Genomic DNA, 23,546 nt, shown 5'->3' with positions numbered 1-23,546 from the left:
CAGATATATAATCTCCATACAATATAATATCGTAGACAAACTTGAGTCTATAATATGTCTGATCCCGACTCATAGAATTATAAAAAACAAGAACGTCTTGAAGGACTCCTCAAACCAACTAAAACAAGTCTCACTATCTTAAACCAAACTTGACAATTTGGTGTTGCTTTTCTACAAACAAATAAATTGAAAGACATAACCAGGAACTTGAGTGTACTTTGAAAAAGTTGCAAACTGGAGAAAAATAATGAAAATAAACTTCCAAAGAGAACCAAGTAAGTTTATATAAACAAGTAGGGTAATATTGATCTCTTGTTTGATATCCAGTCTCTATAGATATGACCCTTCAAAGCAGGGCGAAATTTGGTGCAAATTTTCTGTGCTTGTTTCTTTTTTCTTTTGGGGTACAAGAATCAAATCCCTTTACTCTAATTTAGAAATAGATTTTAAGCTAGTGAATATTCTTTCTTGAAATAATTGGGCAGAGCCCCCGTACGCCAGCGATTGAAGAGCAGCATCTTACGATACATACAGACCAGGACAATGAGCAATGGTCATGTCCAAGGAAAGCTATTCTAACTTGTTTTCGTTGGCTTTAATAAGAAAAAAATTAATTTGGTTAGAGGAAGGCTGTTTAGCATCAAATCAAGAAGACAGAGACATCAATAACGTTACAAAATCATGCTTGACTTTGTTCGGCAATCAAGCCAGTGGCTTTCAATAGAGAAAGCGATTGGTTATCCTCCTCCTTCACTAACTTCTCATTCCATATAGCTTAGAGAAAAAGATTATAAAAAATTAAAAATTTAAACGCATTCAATGAAGTCCTTAAGGTTAGTTTAAGTGACGAAAGTAGGTGCGTTAAGATTCAGCTTGGTTAAGGGTTTGATTCCCTTCCATTATAACGAATGGCAACAAGAAACATGAGCCATGATGAAAATTAACATTTTATTGACAACGTAATAATTGCAAAATACATAGGGATAGGGTTGTTGGCGCTGTGGAGGTTTCAATTTTGATTTTGTTCATGCAATTAGACTGGTGACCGAAAAGCCAACAGGAGGGGTTTTACTAGTTTGGGCTTCATTTCCATGTTGATAAATTTTATTTTAATGGGCCATTGCAAAAGACAAATTTATAACAGGCCAGATATCCAGTTTGTTGAACCGGCCCATGATATCCACCACATCAATCCAAGAATTTCGAATGTCCACCACCACATAATCACATAGAATATCTGAACCTGCCTTCCAATGGGAAACACGCATCACAAAGCTCACTCCCTACACACGCACAACTAAATTGATATTGAGATTAAATATTGGAATACACGATTTAAGTGCACACTTCATCTATAAGTAGAAGTAATAGGAGTTAATTAGGATATTCGACCGACACCCCTAGGTTTGACTAAGCTGCCCATCCACTATATAGAATATGATTCCAATTTCCAACTTGCCCTAGCTACCGTTAAAAGGGTTTTTGCTTTGATTGCACGATTCCAACAAACCCCACCCATACATATATATATATATATATATATATATATATATATATATATATAAGTTAAATTATGCACATTGATACATGTATTGTTATTACAAGAAATAATAATACATGTGCTAATTTTATTTTTCCCCTTTTAAGGGATGCAAATGATATCGAGCTTTTATTGATGTCTTCAGCTTAGGAGATCAAGGATGTGTCATCTCAATTTCAAATCACATGTTCTCGTAGGCCAACAATTTGTCATTGTTGAGAGCTTCTTTGGATTTATATGCATTATGGTATTGTACATATGGCCCCTCTTATCAGCAAGGCCCGTATGGCCCCTAATGTTCTCTTATCACCAAGGCCCCAAAGTCATTGGCATCCTCTCATCGGAGAACGGATAACATAAGTTACAAGACATCGTTTAAATAACTTCATATGTAAAGATAACGCTCTTAACCACTCGAGATACAAATTCTACTATTATTATGAATGATTTCGATATAAAATTGCCAAACATTATAATTCATGGGTTGGTCCACTAAGGTCGTATATTTGGCTCCATGGTATTAAATTATATATATTCTGACAACGCACACACTATTTAACTAATAGACTGCTAGCTGAAAAGAACCGACATTATAATTGATAGCATCTTATGGTAAACTTGAGAGCCAAGAGTTGAGCAAGTCCTCTGAATTCTCATAAAATAATTGTCATCATAAAACATTATGAGTCGGTTACTGAATTGGTACTTCAACAAACAAAACTGCAACTAATTAACCCAATCATCATTACTGCAGGAGCTTACTCCTTAATTAATTACAATTTCCTTCTATTTTAAAACAATGCAGAAGATGCAAGAACTTCAAAGTACAGTGTGGCAGTGAGATTCGCCACGTGGTGGTTCCACCATGGGCCCCACCAGTGTCCGGTTTCACTTTTTGAGTGGCTTCTTCATCCACTTTCCCCACCCAAGAAAACCATGCGTGTAATTTCCGACGTGTCATCGTACGGACCCACCATTCCCTACCGTTATCTTTGAATCGAAAGGACTGTGTTCAATGCGTTTCTTTGTCTTCTTGTGCACCTTCATGTAGCAAAGCCACTCCCTCAATTACTTTAAGTATGAGCTTCACTGTCTAAAACACCCACACCACACCCTTACTTATCTTTCCTTTTCATTTTCTCACTTTCTTCCTCAATGGACTCTTCTGTTTCTCAGCAATGGCTGCTCTTGCTTCTCATTTCCACTGCTGTAATTGTCTTCGCCCGTGCCGACCTCCCAGGCACGTGGGAACTCCTCGTGGAGAACGCCGGCATATCCTCCATGCACACGGCCGTCACCCGCTTCAACACCGTGGTGCTCCTAGACCGCACCAACATCGGCCCGTCGCGCAAAATGCTCCGCAAGGGTCACTGCCGCAGCGACCCAAACGATGCCGTTCTCAAGCACGACTGCTACGCCCACTCCGTGCTCTTCGACCCCCAGACCAACCAAATTCGACCGCTCATGATCAACACCGACACGTGGTGCTCATCCGGACAGTTCCTCCCGGACGGGTCTTTGTTACAAACTGGTGGGGACCTGGACGGGTTTAAAAAGATCCGAAAGTTCGACCCGTGCGAGCCGAACGGGTCGTGCGACTGGGTGGAGCTTGCTGACGTGGAATTGTCGGCAGGGAGGTGGTACGCTACGAACCAGATTTTACCGGACGGTTCGGTGATTATAGTTGGCGGGAGAGCGGCGAACACGGTGGAGTATTACCCGCCGCGCAACGGCGCCGTTTCCCTCAATTTCCTTGCTGACATGGAGGACACTCAGATGGACAACTTATACCCTTACGTGCATCTCCTTCCCAACGGCCACCTCTTCATCTTCGCGAACAACAAAGCAGTGTCGTACGATCACGTGGTAGATAAAATCGTGAGAGAATATCCACAGTTGGATGGTGGCCCGCGTAATTACCCATCGGCCGGATCATCCGCAATGCTGGCCTTAGATGGCGACTACTCAACGGCCGTGATCGTGGTTTGCGGTGGGGCCCAGTACGGCGCGTTCACCGAGAGGAGCACGGACACCCCAGCGCACGGTAGCTGCGGGCGCATCGTGGCAACATCGCCCGACCCAGTTTGGCAAATGGAGGACATGCCGTTCGGGCGGATCATGGGGGACATGGTCATGCTCCCAACCGGCGACGTATTGATCATCAACGGAGCGCAAGCTGGGACCCAGGGGTTCGAGCAGGCATCCAACCCGTGCCTGTACCCGCTTCTCTACCGACCAGATCAACCCGTCGGGTTACGGTTCATGACGTTGAACCCGGGAACCGTGCCCCGAATGTACCACTCTACCGGGAATTTATTACCGGACGGCCGGGTACTAATTGCGGGTAGCAACCCGCATTACTTTTACAAATTCAACGCCGAGTTTGCCACCGAGTTGCGACTCGAAGCTTTTTCGCCCGAGTATTTGGGTCCGGACCGGGCGAATCTCCGACCCGTGATTGAGGGGGTTCCCGAAACGGTGCGTTACGGCGAGCGTTTTGATGTTTTGGTGTCGGTTTCGTTGTCCGTGGTGGGAATTGTGGAAGTTAACTTGGGGAACGCGCCTTTTGCCACACATTCGTTTTCGCAGGGTCAGCGGCTGGTCAAATTAGCCGTTACGCCCTCCGTGCCGGACGGTGACGGCCGTTATAGAATTAGCTGTACGGCTCCGCCAAATGGGATGGTTGCTCCACCGGGTTATTACATGGCGTTCGCCGTCAATCAGGGCGTGCCAAGTGTCGCCCGTTGGATACATTTGGGGTCTTAGTTAAGGACTTCAATTTATTGTCAATTTCATTGTACTTTGAAAATCTGGAGGTTTTAGAAGAATTCTAAGTGTGGATATGAAAACGTATGATTTGATTTATGAAGTTGAAATGGAACTTGTCGGACGACTAGAAAAGCAAACGATGATTATGCTGCTTAAAGTCCTTAATTATCATTTCTTAAAATCAATTTAGTACAACTCTGAATTTAACATTCGAAAGAGAAATTCCACTTGAATTTTGGATATTCCATAAGTTAAGTGTTTAAAGTTGTGTTCAAAATATTGGATATTCAAATTTAGGATATTTTTAAACATTCGAAAGAGAAATACCACTTGCATAAAAAATTAATTTTTTATTTTCATCATTAAAACCCGGTACAATATGTCAAGCATATAATCATACTACTTCACCAATGTATATGATGGAGAAGAGGTGGTGGTCCATTAATGGTGTGTCAATTGTATCGACTTCTTTTCAGACATTCATAAAATTAATGGATTTCAGGTTGAACCAATTAGACATTGACCTTAGATTTCAAATGGTTTGTCAATTAGATTTCTACAAGTCTAATTGATCCATTAGCAAACCAATAAGCATTGCAAAAAGGATTTTTAATATATATATTTTTTAATAGTGCTTTTTAAGTCCACTTGTTGTGGTTCTCAAAAGCGAAAGAAGATGTTGATGATGTTGTTATTGAAATGGACTCAGCTATTGCTGTGAAACTCATACAGAATGCTGAGGTGGATAATTTTCATCCTACTGCTGGCCTGGTTAGTAATTGCAAGAGGATCATGAACCAGTTTAGAAGGGTTGACATTCAACATATTTATAGAGAGAGGAATTCTGTTGCAGATGGTTTAGCTACTTGGAGTCACAACCTTGACATGGGGTATTGGTACCTTGATGATAGCCCTGTTTGGATTGGCAACCTGTTGATTGATGATTCGCTGGGGGTTGCTAAGACCCGTTTGATAAATGTTGTGTAATCTGTGTGTTTTTTCCTTTGGGGTTCTTTAACCCCCTTTTCTCATCAAAAAAAAAAAGCGAAAGAAGAGAGTGTAGTTAAAGATTGAAAAAGACCGAAAAAGGGCATCAAATTTTGTCACAAGAAAAGGTCAAGAATTATGGGAACCTTATATACTTGTCAACTTGGTTGGACGCTTTAATTGTTTTTTAGTATAACTGATTGAGGGAGAGGTTACATAAATAATCACTGATGCTGGGGAGTTTCGAATAAGTGGACGCTTTACTGAATAAAAATGAGATAGAGATTTATTGGTCGAGATTAATTGAGGAATTTCAAAATTATACCCTGAGGTTGCTTATCCTCCTCCTCCTGGTGCCATATACTTTATGCTACTTTGTAATTTCCTTCATATAATCTTAGAAGTACACTTTGGAAGTCATCTCTGTTCTCAATATTGAGAAAGAAATATAACATCTTCCATAACTTGTACTGAAATGCCTTAATTAATACATGCATTCCTAATTAAGAAATATAAATTTTCTTATACTGAAATCCACGCCTTTACAAAATTAATTTCAAGCACGATTTCACAACCTAGAGCACTTCAACTGGACATGTAAATTATTTTTAGACTCAGTAAACTATATAATATATATAACCATATATATGTTTATTTTTTCATGCCATTGGACCTCCCTTTTCCAGCTCACCTTCATAGCAATCAGCCACTACAGCCACCTTCTGCACAGTCTTGTAAGAGTAACGCCGAGCCAAGAAAACATAAACACACAAATTTGCTGCAGCAATGCAAGCCAAAACCCAGTAAAACCTGTCCAATCTGCTGCTGTTCAGATCCTTGCCAAACCAGCTCTTCCCACCCTTCTCCGTGATGTGATCAACGGCTGTGATCAAGAGGCTGCTGAGGAAGTTCCCTGCTCCGATCACACTGAGGTAAAACGCAATGCCTAAGCTTCTCATAGAGTCAGGGACTTGATCGTAAAAATACTCCTGCAAGCCCACCAGAGTGAAGCCATCTCCAAGCCCAATGATCACAAACTGAGGCGCCAACCACAGGACGCTCATGGAATGTGAACCCTTTACTGGGTCACTCTCCACAGCACCAAGTCTTTTCTTCTCCACCAAGGCAGCTGCCGCCATTGTGGCAATGGAGAAAACCATTCCGATCCCGATCCTTTGCAGGATGTTGATGCCTCTCTCGTTTCCTGTTGTTCTTCTTAGGACTGGGACGAGGAGTTTTTCGTAGAATGTGACGGAGATGATCATTCCAATGGCTGCAAGTGAGAAGATTGAGGCTGGGGGGATCTCAAAACCGTTGCCTATGTTTCTGTTCATGGTGGCTCCTTGTTTGATGAAGAATGTGGAGGCTTGTGCTACACACATTCCGAATGGTAGAGTCGCTAGCCAGATGGGGATCATGTTGAGCACAAGCTTCATCTCCTCTACCTTGGTCACAGTGGCTAGTCTCCAAGGACTTGGCTTCTCGGCCAAGTTTTGAGCGCTTATGATCGCCGCCTTGTCGAGAAATCTGAAACACATTATCTCATAAAATTATAGTTTGTACAACATTCATTATGATTTGAAGAAATGTTTTCTTGTAACATAGTCCGAAATGTTATGTTGCCAATAAAACTGTTGACTAATGAGAATTCATATTTCATTTTGTGATGTCAAATTGATATTATGATAATATAACATGACCATATTAATAGTCTGACAACATAACATGTCAAATTGATAGTCTAACAAGATAACATGTCAAATTGACAAAATATGACAACATAACATGTCAAATTGATAATCCGACAACATAACATGCCAAATTGAAAGGATGTCATGGACTTACTTGAGATTCTTGGTGTGGCACAGAAGCCTTCCATGGACCTTCTCTGATTTGGGAATTTCATACAACTGAGCAGGGTCAGAAGGGTGAGGCAGACTTCTCTTAGCAATGGCTGCTACAAGAACCTGCAACATTGGTGTCAAGGGGCTCCCAGTCGGTTTCCTATAACGGTAATTTGTCCTTCCAACGATGAAGATAACAAGTGACACAGCCATAACTGCAGTGAGAACTATATCAGCAACACCCCAACTCACATGGTCTTGCACATACACAACCACAGTCACCCCAAGTAAAAGCCCACAACAGAGGCCAAAATTCCACCAATTGAAATAGGACATCTTCTGCTTTCTTTCTTCAGGGTGATCATCATCAAACTGGTCAGCTCCAAAGCTCTCCAAAGCTGGCTTATGACCCCCAGTCCCTATAGAGACCAAGTAGATGGCTAGGAAGAACACCACTTCATGAATTTTCCTTGGTCCATGACACGATTTAGTGTCACAAGGCCTTAAGCTCGGTGCGAACCAGGACATGCATAGAAGAATCAAACCCTGTATTTTTTTTTTCCCAGAAAAAAACCAGAACAAGTATTTTCTTAATTGGGTTTCAAAATAGTAATCAATTTGATATGAAAATTAAGTGAGATTAATTTACCAGGAGGTAAATGATGGATGAAGCAAGAACTGTTTTGAAGCGACCCAAGTAAGCATCAGCTATGAAGCCTCCAAATAGTGGGACGAGTGTGGTGACACCAGACCAGTAGTTGACACTTTTAGCTGCGACTTTGAGGTCGTCGTGCATTACTTTCGTGAGGTAGATAATTAAGCTAGTTGCTATTCCAAAGTAACTCAACCGCTCACTGAACTCAATTGCTGCAAACACAAGGATCAGATATAAACAGTTAATCAAATTGTAGAGCTCAACATATTATTCATGCATTTACATCTTCATATATAAATTTAATTTGATACGTTATGTTGTCAGAACGGTCACTCGAAATTTTAAATTATCTAATCAAATATTGGTTAACACAAAGCAGCACTTTCTTTGATACGTGTGTCAAATGGGGTGAGGTGGCCAAATTGGATCCATAAAAAGGAACATTCTCATATGCTAGAGTGCTGCAGAGGCCCCTCCCACGTGCAGCTCGGATATGATAGAACTTGCATGTAAATCTTTATGGCCCCCATATATATTAGTATGCATGAATAAAACAGTCTCCTCCACCTTCCGGCGTTATACCTCAAAGCACCATAAAGTAATATATATATTCGTTTTTGACAAAATATTTTGGTCTGTGTAACTGTTTATTATGAGCTTCAACAAGACAAATTAAGCCAGAAAAAAAGATAAATAATAAAACGAAGGAGGTTGTCATGTAATTCTTGTAACTGGTGATGCATGACCCAAGAATTTTCTCGAGAAAAGTAGCATGCAATTATATGGTTTCTTAGCAACCAAACAGAGCACAAGTGATCAGAAATAATTGTTTCTTACCAACGATGAAGAGAGAGGCTTTCCAAACACCAGTTTGAGCTCGGAGAGGAACATTTCCTTTATGATCCAGAGAAGAATCATAAACCCATTTCTCCCCATCTTCAACCTTGCTTGGTTTTGCTCCCTTTCTCTCTTCCATCTTCACTGGCTAAGAATGAAACTTGTGCTACTATCACTTCTTAATTGGAAAGAAGCAATAAATTAATAGGCAGACTCTGTTGTTCCTAAGAAGAAGTGAGTTGTTGGTATGGAAAGCTTTTACTTTGGCCCTCTTTATATAGAGAATGATTTTCAATTGTTTAAGCTCACTTTTCAGCTGTTTCACTTTTTGAAATTCTCCAATTCTGTGTGACTCAGAGAAGTCTCAGCCTAGGGAAAAACAAGAAAGTGGATCAATTGGTAATGGGCAAGTAGCCCAACACCTGTTCTGATATCACGAAGAAAATTGATGTTCAATCCTAAAATCAATTGGTAACGGGGAAGTAGCCCAACACATTATAAGCCATTGTAATATTTTCTAACTTTCTAATGAGGGATATTTTTACCTTTACACTTCACAAAAACAAAGGAATACACTTCCAAAAAGTACTCACTAAAAATTGTGTAGAATGAATTTTTTTTTAAGTATAAAAATAATTTATGAAATATTAATTTCATAATATTGTTGATTATTAGACTTATGAACCAAAAAATATTTCATATTAAGGCAACCACCTAATCCCGTTCTACATCAATTATGAAATTGGTTTTTCATTTTTTTTGGGTTGCATTTAGTTGCGAAAGAGGAAATGTTCATTCGTCAATTCCTTACAACTAAGAGGAATAGCATCCAAATCAATTATGGGACCAAAAATTCTAATAAAGTCACCAAAGTACCCTTTTTTAGCATAGGCCGCAATCCATACACGCTTTTCAAAATGCTAATTTAGTTCATCAAGGAATCTATTTACATATTTTTGAAATTAAAGTACCAAACTCAAAATCAATGTGAACGAGTCAAACAAAAAAAAAAATTATATATGATCTCAATTTAAGATAAACTTTCCGTAACCAAGTATGTTTTCTATTTGCACCTTCCATTTTATTACAGAAAAATTGAGTTTAAATCAAAACTCCCTTTTTATTACAAATTTTGCGTACATTATTTACGCGTGTCATATTTATAACGTGGTGATGAGGTAAGTGCATTGTATGGCCTATGGCTATACAGCCTCTACTAAACGTAGGAGAAATCAGTGCAGCTTGATTATAATCTTGACATTGCTAATTTAATTAAGCCATTATTTTAAAGATAATGTGACGATATCATGGCATTAGTTGAATTAGACCATAGTTTATGGACCACTTTACCTAAGTTTATTATTTTGTTTGTCTCGTCCTCCACAACTAATGGACCAACGTGATTAAACCTTTTGCAATTCTCAAATTCTCAATCGATGCATGATCAGTTTCACTCAATCCGAGACCCTGTCATCAAGAAAGTTGAAGTCAAGTTGCTTGTCTTACATGCACTATGCCATGGATCTGTAATGCACGTAACATCATTTCTCATCAAAACATCGATCTCATTGTTCAAATGAAAAAAGTAAAAGTCAATTGAAACTTTAATTAAAAAATTTGGAACCCAATATACTTACCATGTAAAATATATCTGGAAAAATGTAATTTTGTCGGACTGCGGTTCAAATTTAATCTCGTAACATAAGCGTATGTTTCCGTATAAATTTGACAAAAATAAATGAAGTAGAGCAGAGATGAAGATTGAGCACTAATATACCACCAAAAGCATAGTGGTGCTAGCGTATTATGCCACCACAAGGGACAAATAGCATGTGATTTACAGGCTCTATAAATGGTTTGCATGATTTTGATTTTCCTTCTCAACTTTGGAAAAAACAAAGCAAGAATTTGTGACCCATGATTTGTGATCGTACATGATGTAAGAATCAAACCTCACACACTCACAGCAGTGGTGCGAATCTTTCCAGCAAGTGAAAACGACAGTGTTTAGCAAAGCTCCTCTTAGAAAGAAAAAAAAAAGAGGGTTTTTAAGTCTTGTAGATGTACATGCACTCAACTTTTATGGTGAATGATTTTGATGTGATCCAGCACTAGCTATACTGCAGTGGTCAATATATTTCTGGAAACGCTCTTATTTTGTTGGTTTGCAGAAATATTCGACATTTCTTTCTTATCCAAATCGTATAAGAGAATCTTTAATTATTAAGTGCTCTAAATATTTCCATCCGTTTATTGGCTTGAACACTAAACCTTCTTATCCAGAAAAGAAACCCTGAATGACATTTACTTGGAATTAATGGACACATCACTTCTATATTAGGAAAAAAAATACATGTTAATTATTAGCGAGGCATGTTTTGAATACGAGCGATAGTCTAAACTAGACCACTCGTCTGCAAGTCAAGACTCTTTTTCATTAGACTAGACCCGTTAACATGTTATGTTAAATTTAGAATGAAAGGACATATGTGATATTATGGTAATGGCATTTCCAGCTCTCACTGAAAACTAAAAGAAAGAGAAATTTGTGGTCTACAAGGCTACAACAATATTGGCTTTTCTCCACATATATTTTGAGTCACTAATCTTAGAGGAGAAAAGTTTGCTGACAACGATTTTAATCTTTAATCAAACAAACTAAACCACAATGGAAGCACTAAATAATTCAACTATTTTATGGTTCAAGTCAACTGCAGCTCATTGGATTCAAATGGTGGCCAGAGCACTTCCATTTCATCATAATTTTGCACTACACCATAGACAATAAACTGATGGGGATTTTAAAACATTTTGGGACAGGCCAAAAGCTTGCCCCAATTAATACAGTACTCTTGTTTAGTGAAGAATAGTGGGGTATTATTAGGGATTTGCATTAAGAACTAATGATGGTGGGAAGGACTGGTCTGGTTCAAAGCACCATGTGTTTCTTTGGGCCAAAAAAGAAGAAGCACCGTGTGTTTGCTTTATCTCTTCTTTAAGCTCTTTTTGTTGCTGTCCCCATAAGAAAAAGTCATACTTTAGAAAGCAATGCAAGCAAGGAGTTTGACCCAACCTTGTTCAATTTCGTCATTGAGATTCAATTTCAAGCATGTCACCGTCCCACTATAATCTATCAGATTCCTTCTGAAACTAGTTTGATGACGAACATTTCGATATCGCGGTCCTCATGATTTCAAATTGTACACAAAATTTAGTGATGGCCTTTCTTTGCAGAAATGATCATTGTTTCTGCTAAAGGAGCTTGAGCTTTAATGGTAAAAATTCTACTTTCTAGGAATATATTCGATGGTACTTGGAAAATAAGAATGTGGCACTGGCACATGAACAATGTGCACTATATCTATATACAGCACATGCATTTGTATCAGATTATCAGGCGCTCTGTGATATACAGCACACGTTCATATTGCAGAGTATTTGAGTCCAACTATGACTGTTTTTTATTTGTATAAATTAACTACAACAACAGCAGAAATTGAAACAGAATCATCACCAACTATAAGAAACAAAAATTTTGGGTTATTTTAAAACGTGATGGAAAGATAATATGTAATCATACTCTGCATCTAATTTCTTTGATTGAGGGAAAGTGGATGCCTTTCTGAGAGGGCTTGGTGTCTCTTCAGGTTAGGAGGTGTGTCAATATCAAACGTCATGTATTTATCTTGAACTACTTTAATCTATAGGAATGGAGATTCAAACTTGAGTGGTACGAGCGAGAACCAATGAAATACTTTAGTAGCAACATAATTTTAAAACAATGATTCTTGTAGACCTGCTTAAATTCAAGCTTTAACCAGATAGTGATAAAGCCAGAAAAAAAAAAAAAAAAAATTTAAAAGAGTCGGTGACAGCAATGGATTTGTTCAGACAATTTGCCTATTTTATTTTGCTTTCAAAGACACATATTGTCTCTTCAGACCCCAAAAAGAGACACATATTGTTTATTGATAAAACATATTTTAATTGCTTCTTTTCTTGTTGGACGAATTATTAACAAAAGTAGCATCCTTAATTTAAAGCAATTGGTATTTGGTAGATTACTCATAATCACTTGCCTCATGATTTTTTATTTTTTATCTTTGAAAACTTCTAGCATACGTTTACCCCAAAATATGCCACTACCAACAAGTGAAAATGAAAATGAAACGTGGCTCACACACCAATAGTGTGTCGACATCACAAATATATCAGTAACTTTTTTGGACCTTTCCTCACTGCTTACCCAACTTCCAACAGGCATCAACTACCAAATTACAACTCAAGCTACAAAAATATTTCAATTCATTCATGTCATGTCCAACTGTTAACTGTTTGATAACATAACATGTTGTGTACTGAGATTATAATTCACCAAAATCAAATTTTTGTTTAAATACACGTACAAAACATAATCTCAACCCTAATAGCCATTGAAGTAGTGAAAATGGCGCAGCAGCCTCCAGCCCCACCAGCCATTAGCCCCTAAACAAAGAGGTCCTGGTTAAATTTTGAGCTTTTTTGAGGAATTACTTCCGCTTATCCAAAAAGTAATGTGGGAAACTCAAATAAAAAACTTGACCCTTCTGGTCAATAATATCATACTTTTACACCAAGGCCATAGGAAGCTGACAAAAATCTCAGACAATCATCAAATGAATAATAGTAAACCAAGCATTTTGACAGATTATGTTGTCTCATTTCAAGTTTATTTGAAGGGTCATGCTAGGGAGACCAACTTGGGAGACCAACTCTCTAATAGAGGTGGAGCCCACCAATACAATGGGTCCCACGCTCTATTAGAGAGTTGGTATCCCAAATTGGTCTCCCAAGTTGGTCTCCCTAGCATTTTCCTTATTTGAATTCATCTGAACACTTCTATGTTTGTTTACGCATAGAAAAGAAGTTTAGGTCAAAGTACCAAGGACATACGCAATCACTACTCAGTTAAGTCAATTTCTTACATGCAAAGTGCAAACTAAACACTTGACCAAAAAAAAAAAAAAAGTGCAAACTAAACACCAATAATCAGCAAGCTAACGAGTCTTCCACCGAAAGAAACTACCATCTTCCCATTAATGATTACAGCAATTTCATAAATAAAGATAGAATCCACTAAGACAGATTCGAGTGGTATGAAGAAATGGCTGCAGCAGCCCACTAAATCTATTTTGCTTTGGAGTAAAACGCGTGGAGGTCAGAGTCTTAGCAAGCATGAAGTTGACTGTTTTGGCAAATGTGAATGCAGTAAAGAGATTATAGTGCTTCTAGATATGATTGCTAAATCTTGCCTAGTTAAATCTGATTTAAGGAGATTTCTGATCTTCTAAATTGGAAAAGGAGAGATACTGGCATCACCTTTGGAGTGGATAAAAACCTAATATTCCCAGGAAATATGAGTTTTGTCTGACTTAGAATGTACAGATCAAGATGGATAAGGATGATATTCCAGATCAAAATAGACGTATCCTGGCTAGACAAGAGTTATCTAAAGTTCAGAGTTTATCTCCTCATCTTCAGCAGGATGTGCAGTTCAGTAGGAGCTATGCATCTTATACATAATACAACAACTACCTTTATGCGACTGATAAGACAGAGAATTTAATCAACTTCAATATAAAATGTGACACAACAGCAAAGAAATCCACAGAGAACACCAGCAGGTAACAATATATAGTATATGCACAACACTTCCACGCTTTATGTCATGCAAGGTAAATGTAACACATAAACTCAAGAATCCTGGAGTCTCAAATGCAATTGTGATCCAAGAAACCAAAAAGAATGCAATTGTAACGTTATAATGTATTTACAATTACTAGCTTAGTAGCCCGGTCTAACTTAGACAACAAACTAAACTTTTACATGCGTTACCATCCCACCAGCATCAACCCTCAAATCTTTGATTCTAAGGATGGCCACTGAGTCAGCGTTTCTGTAGCTACATCATCCATTAAAAACCTACTAGCAATTTCCAAGCCTTCCCACTAGAGAACCAATAACAACCCCCTGCAGATGATCGTTTCGAAATTGGCTCTATCATCTAAAGTAATCAATCAAATCAACACTCATTCACTACCACACATTCCACTAGACAACCAACAACAACCCACTGTAAATGATTATTACCAAAATGGCTCCATCATCTAAAGTAATCAATCAAATCAAAATCCACTACATTATCTATAAGGGCATTCGATAAGTGAAACAGATTAGGGGAAAAGAAATGGTGTGGCCCAAATCATGAGAAGCCTATTCATATGGTGTTAGTGGTCACTGAGATAGCGTTTGAGCCAAATATGTGGTTGGAAAAACCACATCTTCATGCTGAACAATATGTTCTTTTATGCACTAAGCCTACCAATAAAAAATCTGAATCCTTTAATTTTGGTATAAAGCTGATGCAAATTATAGTTTTTTCATGTAAAATGCATCAATCTGTAGCAAAGATATCCGTTGGCTTCAGATTCCACAAAAACAAGAAAGAGAACTTGCTAATATGTATCGTCTCTGTAGTTCATCAGTCATTAACATTTTTTCTCTCAAGAGCACATCGAATAATTATCTTCTTCAAAATCTGAAATTTGAACTGCAGTTTTAAATAAGCTGTTTAATGAGTTTACTGAAAAGCAGTTGAAATAATACAAACATTCATCAAGTACGTAATAAATATCATCTTCATGAGAAAGTCATCCTTACTGATAGAGTGATGCAGGGTTAAACTTAAAGTTCCATTTCTGGCTTAAATTGCAAGTATATTGCACATCACATGATTTCTCATTGTATCATTAAGATTATAGACCCTAAAGATCAACAAAATCATGTGACAAATGTATATAGCAATTAGCAAATTTTAATCAATTAGTCGATACTATATGTCATATATACTTTGATGAGGACTACATTTCATTCAACTATTTCAGCACAGGATAACTACGAAAGGTAATACATACATTTTTGGGAGCGTGACAATGTTTCCTGAATCATGAGCCTTCATCAAACACATGAAGACTTCCTCTGCATAATGTGGCAATTTTTACTTAAACTGCTTATTCATTGTCATTTAACGAGTTCTTAGGATCGCCCAGTTCATAATCCCTTGATTCTTTGTGAATGGCTCTTTCCAGTCCAAACTTTGAGCTGAAATTCATGGCTGGCCATTATACGCTTGAAGTTCATAACTTCCATCTTGCAGCAAGCTCATATCAAAAACATCAGACTTTGAACTATTCCTTCTATTATGTCGACTTTTGCCACCGCGCATTATGGGACTCTGTACTCTTTGTTTCCTATCAAAACCAATTTGCCCATTATCAAACCCACTTGAAGACTCAGACTTTCTCCTATTCCCCTTCTTCTTCATTCTGCCATTATTCTTCTTCCCAGTTTGATCATTCATACTCAACGATTCCAAGGAACGTTTCAGATTCAAACCCTCCCCATCTGAACCCTCTACATCCAATGACTCACTTGAACTTCCTACCTTCCCTTTACTCTTAAACCCATTACCCAGTTCTTCAACTCCTCCAAAGCCCTCATCTTGAAGCTCCAAATCCTCCAAATCCTCAGGCCCAGAAATTCTTTTATACGGTCTCACACTATGAACAACCCCTTTGGGGAAAAACCTCGCAGACGGCAAGTCATCCATGGTGTGAAACAACTGAGGGCCGTCCCTCTCGGTCCACATATCGAAGCCACCAGGCCTCTGGAACCTATCTGCCAAAACCTTGACTTGCTCGTCGGCGCTGACAGAGAACAAGTTTGGAGCTTTCTCGACCACCTCCCATGGCCGCTCAAGCTCAGACACGGCGGCTTTGAGCTCGGCCCTCTTTCGCATCTCGTAGATTTGGCGCTCGCGGCAGAGCCGAGCCTTGAGGAGCTGCTTGGCCTTCTTTGCCTGCATGCGCTTCCACTGCCACTTGGATACGCCACCAGGGAAAGTTCTGGGTCCGCCGCCCATTCGGATGCTTGTGGGTTTTGGGGTTAGAGTTATGGATTGGAGGGAGAGGTGGGAGAGCTCTGTGTGGAGGAAGAGAGGGGTTGGAGATGTTAAGGCATTGGAGAACGAAAGACGCTGCATTTTCAGAGGCGAATTATGGAGAGTGAGTGAGAAATTGGATGAATGGAGATAACTAATTTAGGGTTTGCAGAGATTGGAATGGATGAAGATTGAAGAAAAGGCGCGAAGTGAGGGCAGCAAAGCCGCTGTGTTCACTGTGGAGCGAGTTTCCGAATTTGTGGCTGTTATCTTCTTAGCCTTTGGATGATGGAGTCCGGATGGAAACAACCCGACCCGACCCATCAAGAAAATGGTTGGGCTCTTTTGTGGGCAAGCATATATCGAATTGGACTTCTGTAATTGAATGACTAACAGCAAAGAGGCCCAATCATGTTTGGATCAATTGGACTGTTTTTTTGTGTTCAAACAATATTGTACTTTAATATAATCTAAACTATGGGAAGGGTGATTTGAACTCGGCTACAGAGTGGGGAGCACATCTTCTCTAGTCAACTTGGCAAAGCCATGTTTGTGTTGCTTTTGTTACTTAAAATAAAATAAAATTATACAAGCAATATTTTATTTTAATTTAATCTAAACTACGGAGAGGAGAATTCGAACTCGGGATTCTCTCTAGTCAACTTAGCTAAATCCATATTTGCTTTGCTTTTGTTACTTGAATAGAGGTTTCTTTTGGATATGCCGCTTATGTTAGTTAGCCATAACAATAAATCTCCCTCCCTTGCAACCAATTTGAATAATCATCTCCGTAGGTTAGATTTTTATTTTTATTTTCCTTTAATGGAAAAGTCACTTGTTCAAAAGAAGTAAACAAAGGGAGAGTCGAAGAATTCTATATTTAATTACAATCGCATACATTGTATCAACAAGCACCAGTGGTCTAGTGGTAGAATAGTACCCTGCCACGGTACAGACCCGGGTTCGATTCCCGGCTGGTGCAATCTTTCAATTTTTATGCTGGGCAGCCCATTTGTTTTGTTTTGTTTTTCTCTTTAATCTTTTTGTGTTTTTTTTTGGGTGTCACTTGTCTTGATCTGCCTGGCTCGAGAAAATTGAGGCTGAGGCTGGTGGTGTTCTCGACAGTCAGTCAGGAGAGCCTCTGTGCACGTGCAAACTGCTGCTAATCTATATTGCCCTCACTGGATTTGACCTTCACCATTCACAATTGGATGAGCTGGCTGCACAGTATCTCCAGCTAAACAATTCATGTTAGAAAAATGAACGCAGCAACCTAAATGCAATCAATCATGCACAGACACTCACTGACAGAAACCTTGTAATTCAAATGAAACACACCGCTCTCGCTCTGTTGTCCCTTCTCCTCTTCGCAAGTTGTCCAAAAGAAAAAACATCTATTGTTTCCTGCTTAATGGGCCATCTTTCTACTAAACAATTACTAGTGTTCACAAAAAAAATAAAAAAAAATTGCATGAGAAGTTACAGAGCAATGCAGCAGGTGTTGCTTGTTAGCTTAAAATATCATGAACCCTGTGCTGTGTGTCTCTGATTTCCCAAACACTACCACAAGTGAGGTTAAAGATTCCATGATTTTATTAATGGTCACCAACTCAATCAAAGGGCACTTATATTTTCAAATCAAGATGAGATATACAGATTTGCAGACATACGTATATTCCAGGATCATGAAATGCAACCCCCATTCGATCGAACCGGCAATCTTATTGCTTTCATAATTTCTTTATGTAAGCTCAAATGCATGAATGCTTAGACATAGCAAGCATAATTTTTAAAGCATTCTCAACACTGTGTCTAGAAAGTTTTGTGATGTTCTTAACATGTTCACAGACAAGATGAACCTTCTGCTAAATTTTTAAGGCACCATGTTGATGCAGCAGAAGTGCAGATTATTGGCCATTTGATTTAGATCATATCCAACAGATTTTCTTCTCCATATTCTAAACTTTATTAATCAGAGTTATTCATCACACACAGACAAGAAAACTTTTTACGTTTGGGGCTGTTTATGGAAATGAGATGTAGATGAATGCTTTTGCCATCACAAGCAATGGATATGAATGAACAAACCCCAACTAAATTAAAATTAAGCAGCTTCTGACCATCTTCCATTTGTTTAGAGATTATGGGAACTTGAACTAGCCTTAATTTAATTATGCTCTGCCATTAGTGATAATTCAACACTTAATTGCATATTACAAGTTGACAAATAAACATGTTACAGATCTTGTTCCCTTGATTGAAAGCTCAGTTGTATTTGTAATATTCTAATGCTCACACGTGTAGTCTTCTATCATTTCCCCTTCTCACAGACAACCCCATTAATTTCAAAGTACAAGAGTGAATAAATTTATTCATAGAATCCGACAATTGGAACTTTCCATCAAATTAGCCACACAATTATATAGGATCTGCTTCAATGGAAATCCCTATAAATGGCTCTCAGAGCTACCATCTCATCCTCATTGCCTCAGAACACAAGCATCTCCAACACCCCATTTACGCAAAATGGCTCAATATCAATTGCTTCTCCTTTGCTTGATCTTAGCAGATACTTATGTGAGTGTAACCATGGCTGCAGATGAAAAGGCTCAAACCACAGAGCAGCCTAATTCAGCTTCAATCCCAAGCACACAGGCTCCAACTCCAAGTCCTTCTAATGACAAAAACTTGTACAATGCACAAGCGCCTGTGATTAGGAAACTTGGAAAGCACCAAGCTAGTGAGAGCAAGCCACCAACTTTAAGCCCAAGCAGTGCACCAGCTTCCACAAATCCAAGTCCAGAGACTGAAGAGAGTCTGAGTATCGTAGAAGAGGAGATCCACCTAAAAAAGCACCACCATTCTCAGGACAAGTCGGTTGCCGGTGGCGGTGTGATCCTCGGAGGGCTTGCCACCACCTTCTTGGTGGCAGTTTTCTGTTACATAAGAGCAACTGCAAGACATAAAGCAGTCACTGCTGGACCTGGTGCTCAAATTGCTAGCTAGTTTTGTCATATGTATGTAAATGGGTGTTATATTTAAGGTTACATCATTGTAAAGAAATTGATACCAAGTAGAATATGATATTGAAGTCACTTCATATGCGCCTTCTAAATTTCACGTAGTGTAAACTAAAAACTGCCTTTAATAGAAACTTGGAAGTAGCATCACATCATTTTTCATTCCATGACTTGTGAAATTTGAAGATCACAAAGTGGCACTTCAAATTTAACCGAATTGGAATTAGAAAGGGAATTTAGGAGAGAAGAGGAATTAGAGTGAAATAGAAGAACTAGATACATGGAGGAGAATCTATAAGTTTATAAAAACGCAAAAGATAACACAAGAAGAGATAATTTCATTCATCAATCAAACTACAAGAATATCACTAGTTCAATAGCTAATCGACAATCTTAATCATACATGAAAAGGAAAAGAATATAAAACTAACAATAATATAGGAAGCAAAATCAAAATAACCCTATTTTAATTCTCTAATCAAGATAACTAAATAACTATAAATAATTTTCGATTTATCTCATTTCTTTTAGCATCCGTAATTAGAAGAACCGAATTCACATTGTGGTGGGCCGTACAGCGACTCCATTGGGCCTTAATGTCTGAAATTTCCAGCCCAAACCGCAGGGTGCATATATAAAAACCGGGAACTCTCTCCAACTTCCCCAAGCCTTCGCTCTCTCGCAAGAAAGAAACTCGTTTACATTTCTAGAAACAGAAAAGAGAAACAAAACCCACCGATCAATCACACTGAGACAGACTGCAATGGCGAACGACAAGTCGGTGATGGCAGTGATCAGAGCCGCGAGGCCATCATTTCGCAATAACAACGACAAGGTCGTCTTTGCCGTTCACGCCTCCTTCCTCGCGTCCGGCTACGTGCTCACCGCCGCTGGCCCCCCTGCTTTTTCCGATTCTGCTCTCTCTTCGCCTTCAACTGGTACTTGCTCATTTAAATGTTGAAAATTTCTTCGTTTTTTTTCTCTAAAAATGATTAGTAAATTTTCTAAAGTTTTCCGCTTTTGTTTAATTGGGGTTTTAGATGAAGTGGGTATGGACCAGTGGAACGAGCTTGACGACGAGTACGCGTTCGTCTATGTGAACCCTGAAAAGGGTTCGAAGAATGTGCTGGTTAAGTGCCTTGTAATGAACGATAAATTGCTTGTAGATGCACTGGCTGATGGGAGTTCTGAGCCCGTCCATCTTGAGATCAAGTAAGTTTTTGCCGTGATTCTTTGTGTCGCTGCAATTGGGCACTTTCAATTCTTGCTTCTTACTGGTGTTTGGGTGGTGTTTTTAACAATCTTCAGCGTTGGTGACCATGTTGGAGAGAATGGGGGTAGCAATTACTCTACACAGTTCAAGAATTTGGACAAACTGGTGAAGAGTCTGGAAACTCAAGTTTTGACTAAATTAGATGGGTCTTCCAGTGTCAGTTCCTCTAGTAACCCTTTAAGGTAATTGTGTTTCGTCTTAGATTATCTTTAGTTCTGCTAAATATCTTGTTTTTATATGATCCAGAAGTGCATTAAGATTGTGCTAAATTAGTATAAAAATTTATGCATACGAAGTGTAAGAATCATGGAATGTGCTTTTTACGGATTGTTGTGTCTTTTTTGTTGCTGAACTTTGCAGTTCAGAAAGGAATGACAGATCAACAAGTGAGCCTGTTTATGGACCTTCTGGCTCCCAACCTAATCCTTCAGGGTACATCTCTCTCTATAAATGTTTTCATTAAACTTGAATTTCAGTTTTCAATGTTTTATTATGGTCATAGATACAGATATATGTATTTTGTGATGTGTGTGTGTGTGTGTGTGTGTGTGTAATTCTAGGGCCCTGTATATGAGATTCATTTCAGTATTTTTAATTAACTCAAGATTGATCGGAAGCTTAGATTGTAAGGCCTGAGTAGGAGGGACTTGGCTTAGGTTTGTCAAGATTGTAACAGTAGTGAAGCATTTCATTATCTAATCTAGGCGATTATTCTTAGATTCCCACCTATTTCATTATCTAATACAGGCGATCATGCTCAAAATTTTGATTTGTACCCTTAAAATGTTTTTTGCCCCTTTTAACATTGGTTATGTGTTTTGTGTTTTTAAGTTTTCAAAATCTGCTGTTTACTCTATGTTTTCTGGCTTTCTTTGCAGAATGGTGTTTCCTCCTATTAATCCTACTGGTGGTTTTAGTGATCTTCTTCCTGGGCCTGGTGCTGGAATGTATCCTACTAGGTATTGTACTTCAACAAATCATGATGTTGACGGTCATTGCAGTTTACACCCAGTTTTATTGTTCCAAATTTGAACACATATATTGTTTGTCCGTCTTTCAGGGGCGGTTTTAGCAGTGGGGGCATGCTTCTAGGTTTGTACATACTTCTTTATTTTTAATGTGCTTGATAATAATCATATGAAGTTTTTTTTTATTATGAGTCACATTTCATTTGTCATGCGAATACAGGACCCAATGATCCTCGGTGGTTTGGTGGCGTTGGAGAGCCTGGGTTTCCAGGAGGAGAACCGTGAGTTGTTACTCTCTCTATTTCTCTCCCTTGCTTATGTTATACTTTGTATTGCTGTTCTAATTTTGGTTGGATTTATTTTTGGAACAGGGGTTTTCCTCGTTTTGATCCCCATAGGCCAGCGGGTGTTCCACCAGGTGCCCATTTTGATCCATATGGCCCTCCGGGAGTTCCTGGTTTTGAGCCTAATCGGTTTGCAAGGTAATATTGAAATTACATTTTGCATCAGTACCCCCATAATAACTTCCTGAAAATGATTTAATAAGGCATCGACTGAACCTGGTATTCCATGTGTTTGAACTTTGAACTAGTTTGTACTGTTTTTCTTGGTAATTGTTGTTTGAGCGTTGTGAATGAATGGGTGGCATAGGTTACATTGGTTTTGTGGTTTGAAGTTTAATGGTCAATGATGGATGGTTTTAGTTGCTACTGGTTTGATTCTGTGATGGAGGTTTTCAATGAAGGTAGAGTAAGTTAGGTTTTTTTACTCTTTTTTTTTGTTTAAAGAGAAAAAATCATTTCCCCGTAAAGCAAATGGAATTTAAACTGCGCTCGCACCTGGTCTCTACTGAAGAGAGCTTCCATAATTTTAAGTTTGGCACTTGTTGTTTTCTCCCCTGGAACATGAAAAAATACATACATTCACTATCTTTTTATAATGGGCTTAACTGACTATTCACTATCTTTGAGCCTGCTTAATCAGTCAGGGTGGTATTGATTGGGACTCATCCAAATACATGCATAATGTCTTGGTATTTTGGATTTAACAAATAGTGAAAATGTAGGCGCAATTCACCTAGCTTATAATAATATTCTATGATTTGTATTTTGTTATAGGAATCCGCAGAGGCCCGGGAGCGGGACTCATCCAGACCTGGAGCAGTTTGGGGGTGGCTCAGATTTCATTTAGATGTGTGATGCAAAAGAGCTGTCCCTTGACATCAAATAAGAAATACTTGAGGACTTGCAGGAGCTAAGAGATGATCTTGTTTTTCTTTCTTTTGGCTTGCAAGTTACCTATGTAAATGAGAGTTTGTACAAAGTTTCTAACATGCTATCTGTAATGTGTATTCTCTCTCCCTATTTCTTAAATAGCCTTTATGCTTTAATGCAAGGATTAATCAGATTGCAGAGGAGATTCCTTGCATCTTCTGCATTTGTTACATTAAGCAATCAAAATTTGTCAACCAAATGGAGCTGGATTTTGTTAGTTAGAATAAGATCCTGACCGTTCTTTTTATCGAGAATTCGTTATACTATTTGGTTTTCGTTAATTAGGAAATTGTTGGTAACCATGAAGTAATTAAGTTCAATGGTCTCATTAGATGCTTCCAATGTGATCAAATTGATTGGTACCTCATAATCTTCTTACCACCCTTTCCTTCTATTTTACC

General features: G+C 38.6%; 4 protein-coding genes and 1 non-coding gene across 6 annotated transcripts; 3 read left to right on the top strand and 2 right to left on the bottom strand.

The window, feature by feature from the left end:
* Positions 1–2,653: 2,653 nt before the first annotated feature.
* Positions 2,654–4,430, top strand: LOC110769836 (glyoxal oxidase-related protein). The gene has a single exon (XM_021973876.2). The coding sequence runs from the start codon at positions 2,696–2,698 to the stop codon at positions 4,304–4,306; it is 1,611 nt and encodes a 536-aa protein (XP_021829568.2). The 5' UTR covers positions 2,654–2,695; the 3' UTR covers positions 4,307–4,430.
* Positions 4,431–5,660: 1,230 nt separating this feature from the next.
* On the bottom strand, positions 5,661–8,892 carry LOC110769827 (Major facilitator superfamily protein). The gene is made up of 4 exons (XM_021973867.2): positions 8,633–8,892; positions 7,790–8,007; positions 7,142–7,686; positions 5,661–6,823 (listed from the first exon to the last, which is right to left on the bottom strand). The coding sequence occupies exons 1-4, from the start codon at positions 8,769–8,771 to the stop codon at positions 5,956–5,958; spliced, it is 1,770 nt and encodes a 589-aa protein (XP_021829559.2). The 5' UTR covers positions 8,772–8,892; the 3' UTR covers positions 5,661–5,955.
* Positions 8,893–12,965: 4,073 nt separating this feature from the next.
* Positions 12,966–16,875, bottom strand: EMB1513 (copper ion transmembrane transporter). 2 transcript variants are annotated; one of them, XR_015836529.1, is made up of 2 exons: positions 15,586–16,875; positions 12,966–13,117 (listed from the first exon to the last, which is right to left on the bottom strand). XR_015836529.1 is itself a non-coding variant. In XM_021973869.2 (1 exon), the coding sequence occupies exon 1, from the start codon at positions 16,710–16,712 to the stop codon at positions 15,780–15,782; it is 933 nt and encodes a 310-aa protein (XP_021829561.1). In that variant the 5' UTR covers positions 16,713–16,875; the 3' UTR covers positions 15,443–15,779. The 2 variants fall into 2 exon arrangements, 1 of the variants encoding a protein (XP_021829561.1); XM_021973869.2 differs by lacking the exon at positions 12,966–13,117 and having other exon boundaries at positions 15,443–16,875.
* A 646-nt stretch (positions 16,876–17,521) lies between these two features.
* On the top strand, positions 17,522–17,592 carry TRNAG-GCC (transfer RNA glycine (anticodon GCC)). Its single transcript has one exon. It is a non-coding gene; the product is annotated as a tRNA-Gly (tRNA).
* A 2,693-nt stretch (positions 17,593–20,285) lies between these two features.
* LOC110769848 (proteasome inhibitor-like protein) lies at positions 20,286–23,244 on the top strand. Its single transcript, XM_021973887.2, has 9 exons — positions 20,286–20,568; positions 20,671–20,842; positions 20,939–21,085; positions 21,264–21,335; positions 21,782–21,862; positions 21,964–21,995; positions 22,092–22,152; positions 22,243–22,353; positions 22,990–23,244. Exons 1-9 carry the CDS (start codon positions 20,394–20,396, stop codon positions 23,060–23,062), a joined length of 924 nt encoding a protein of 307 aa, XP_021829579.2. The 5' UTR covers positions 20,286–20,393; the 3' UTR covers positions 23,063–23,244.
* Positions 23,245–23,546: the final 302 nt, after the last annotated feature.

The sequence above is a fragment of the Prunus avium genome, chromosome 6 (assembly GCF_965620075.1).
Source record: "Prunus avium chromosome 6, drPruAviu1.hap1.1, whole genome shotgun sequence".
NCBI lineage: Eukaryota > Viridiplantae > Streptophyta > Magnoliopsida > Rosales > Rosaceae > Prunus > Prunus avium.
Note: the sequence above shows the minus strand (reverse complement) of the source record. Positions and strands in the feature narration are given on the sequence as shown.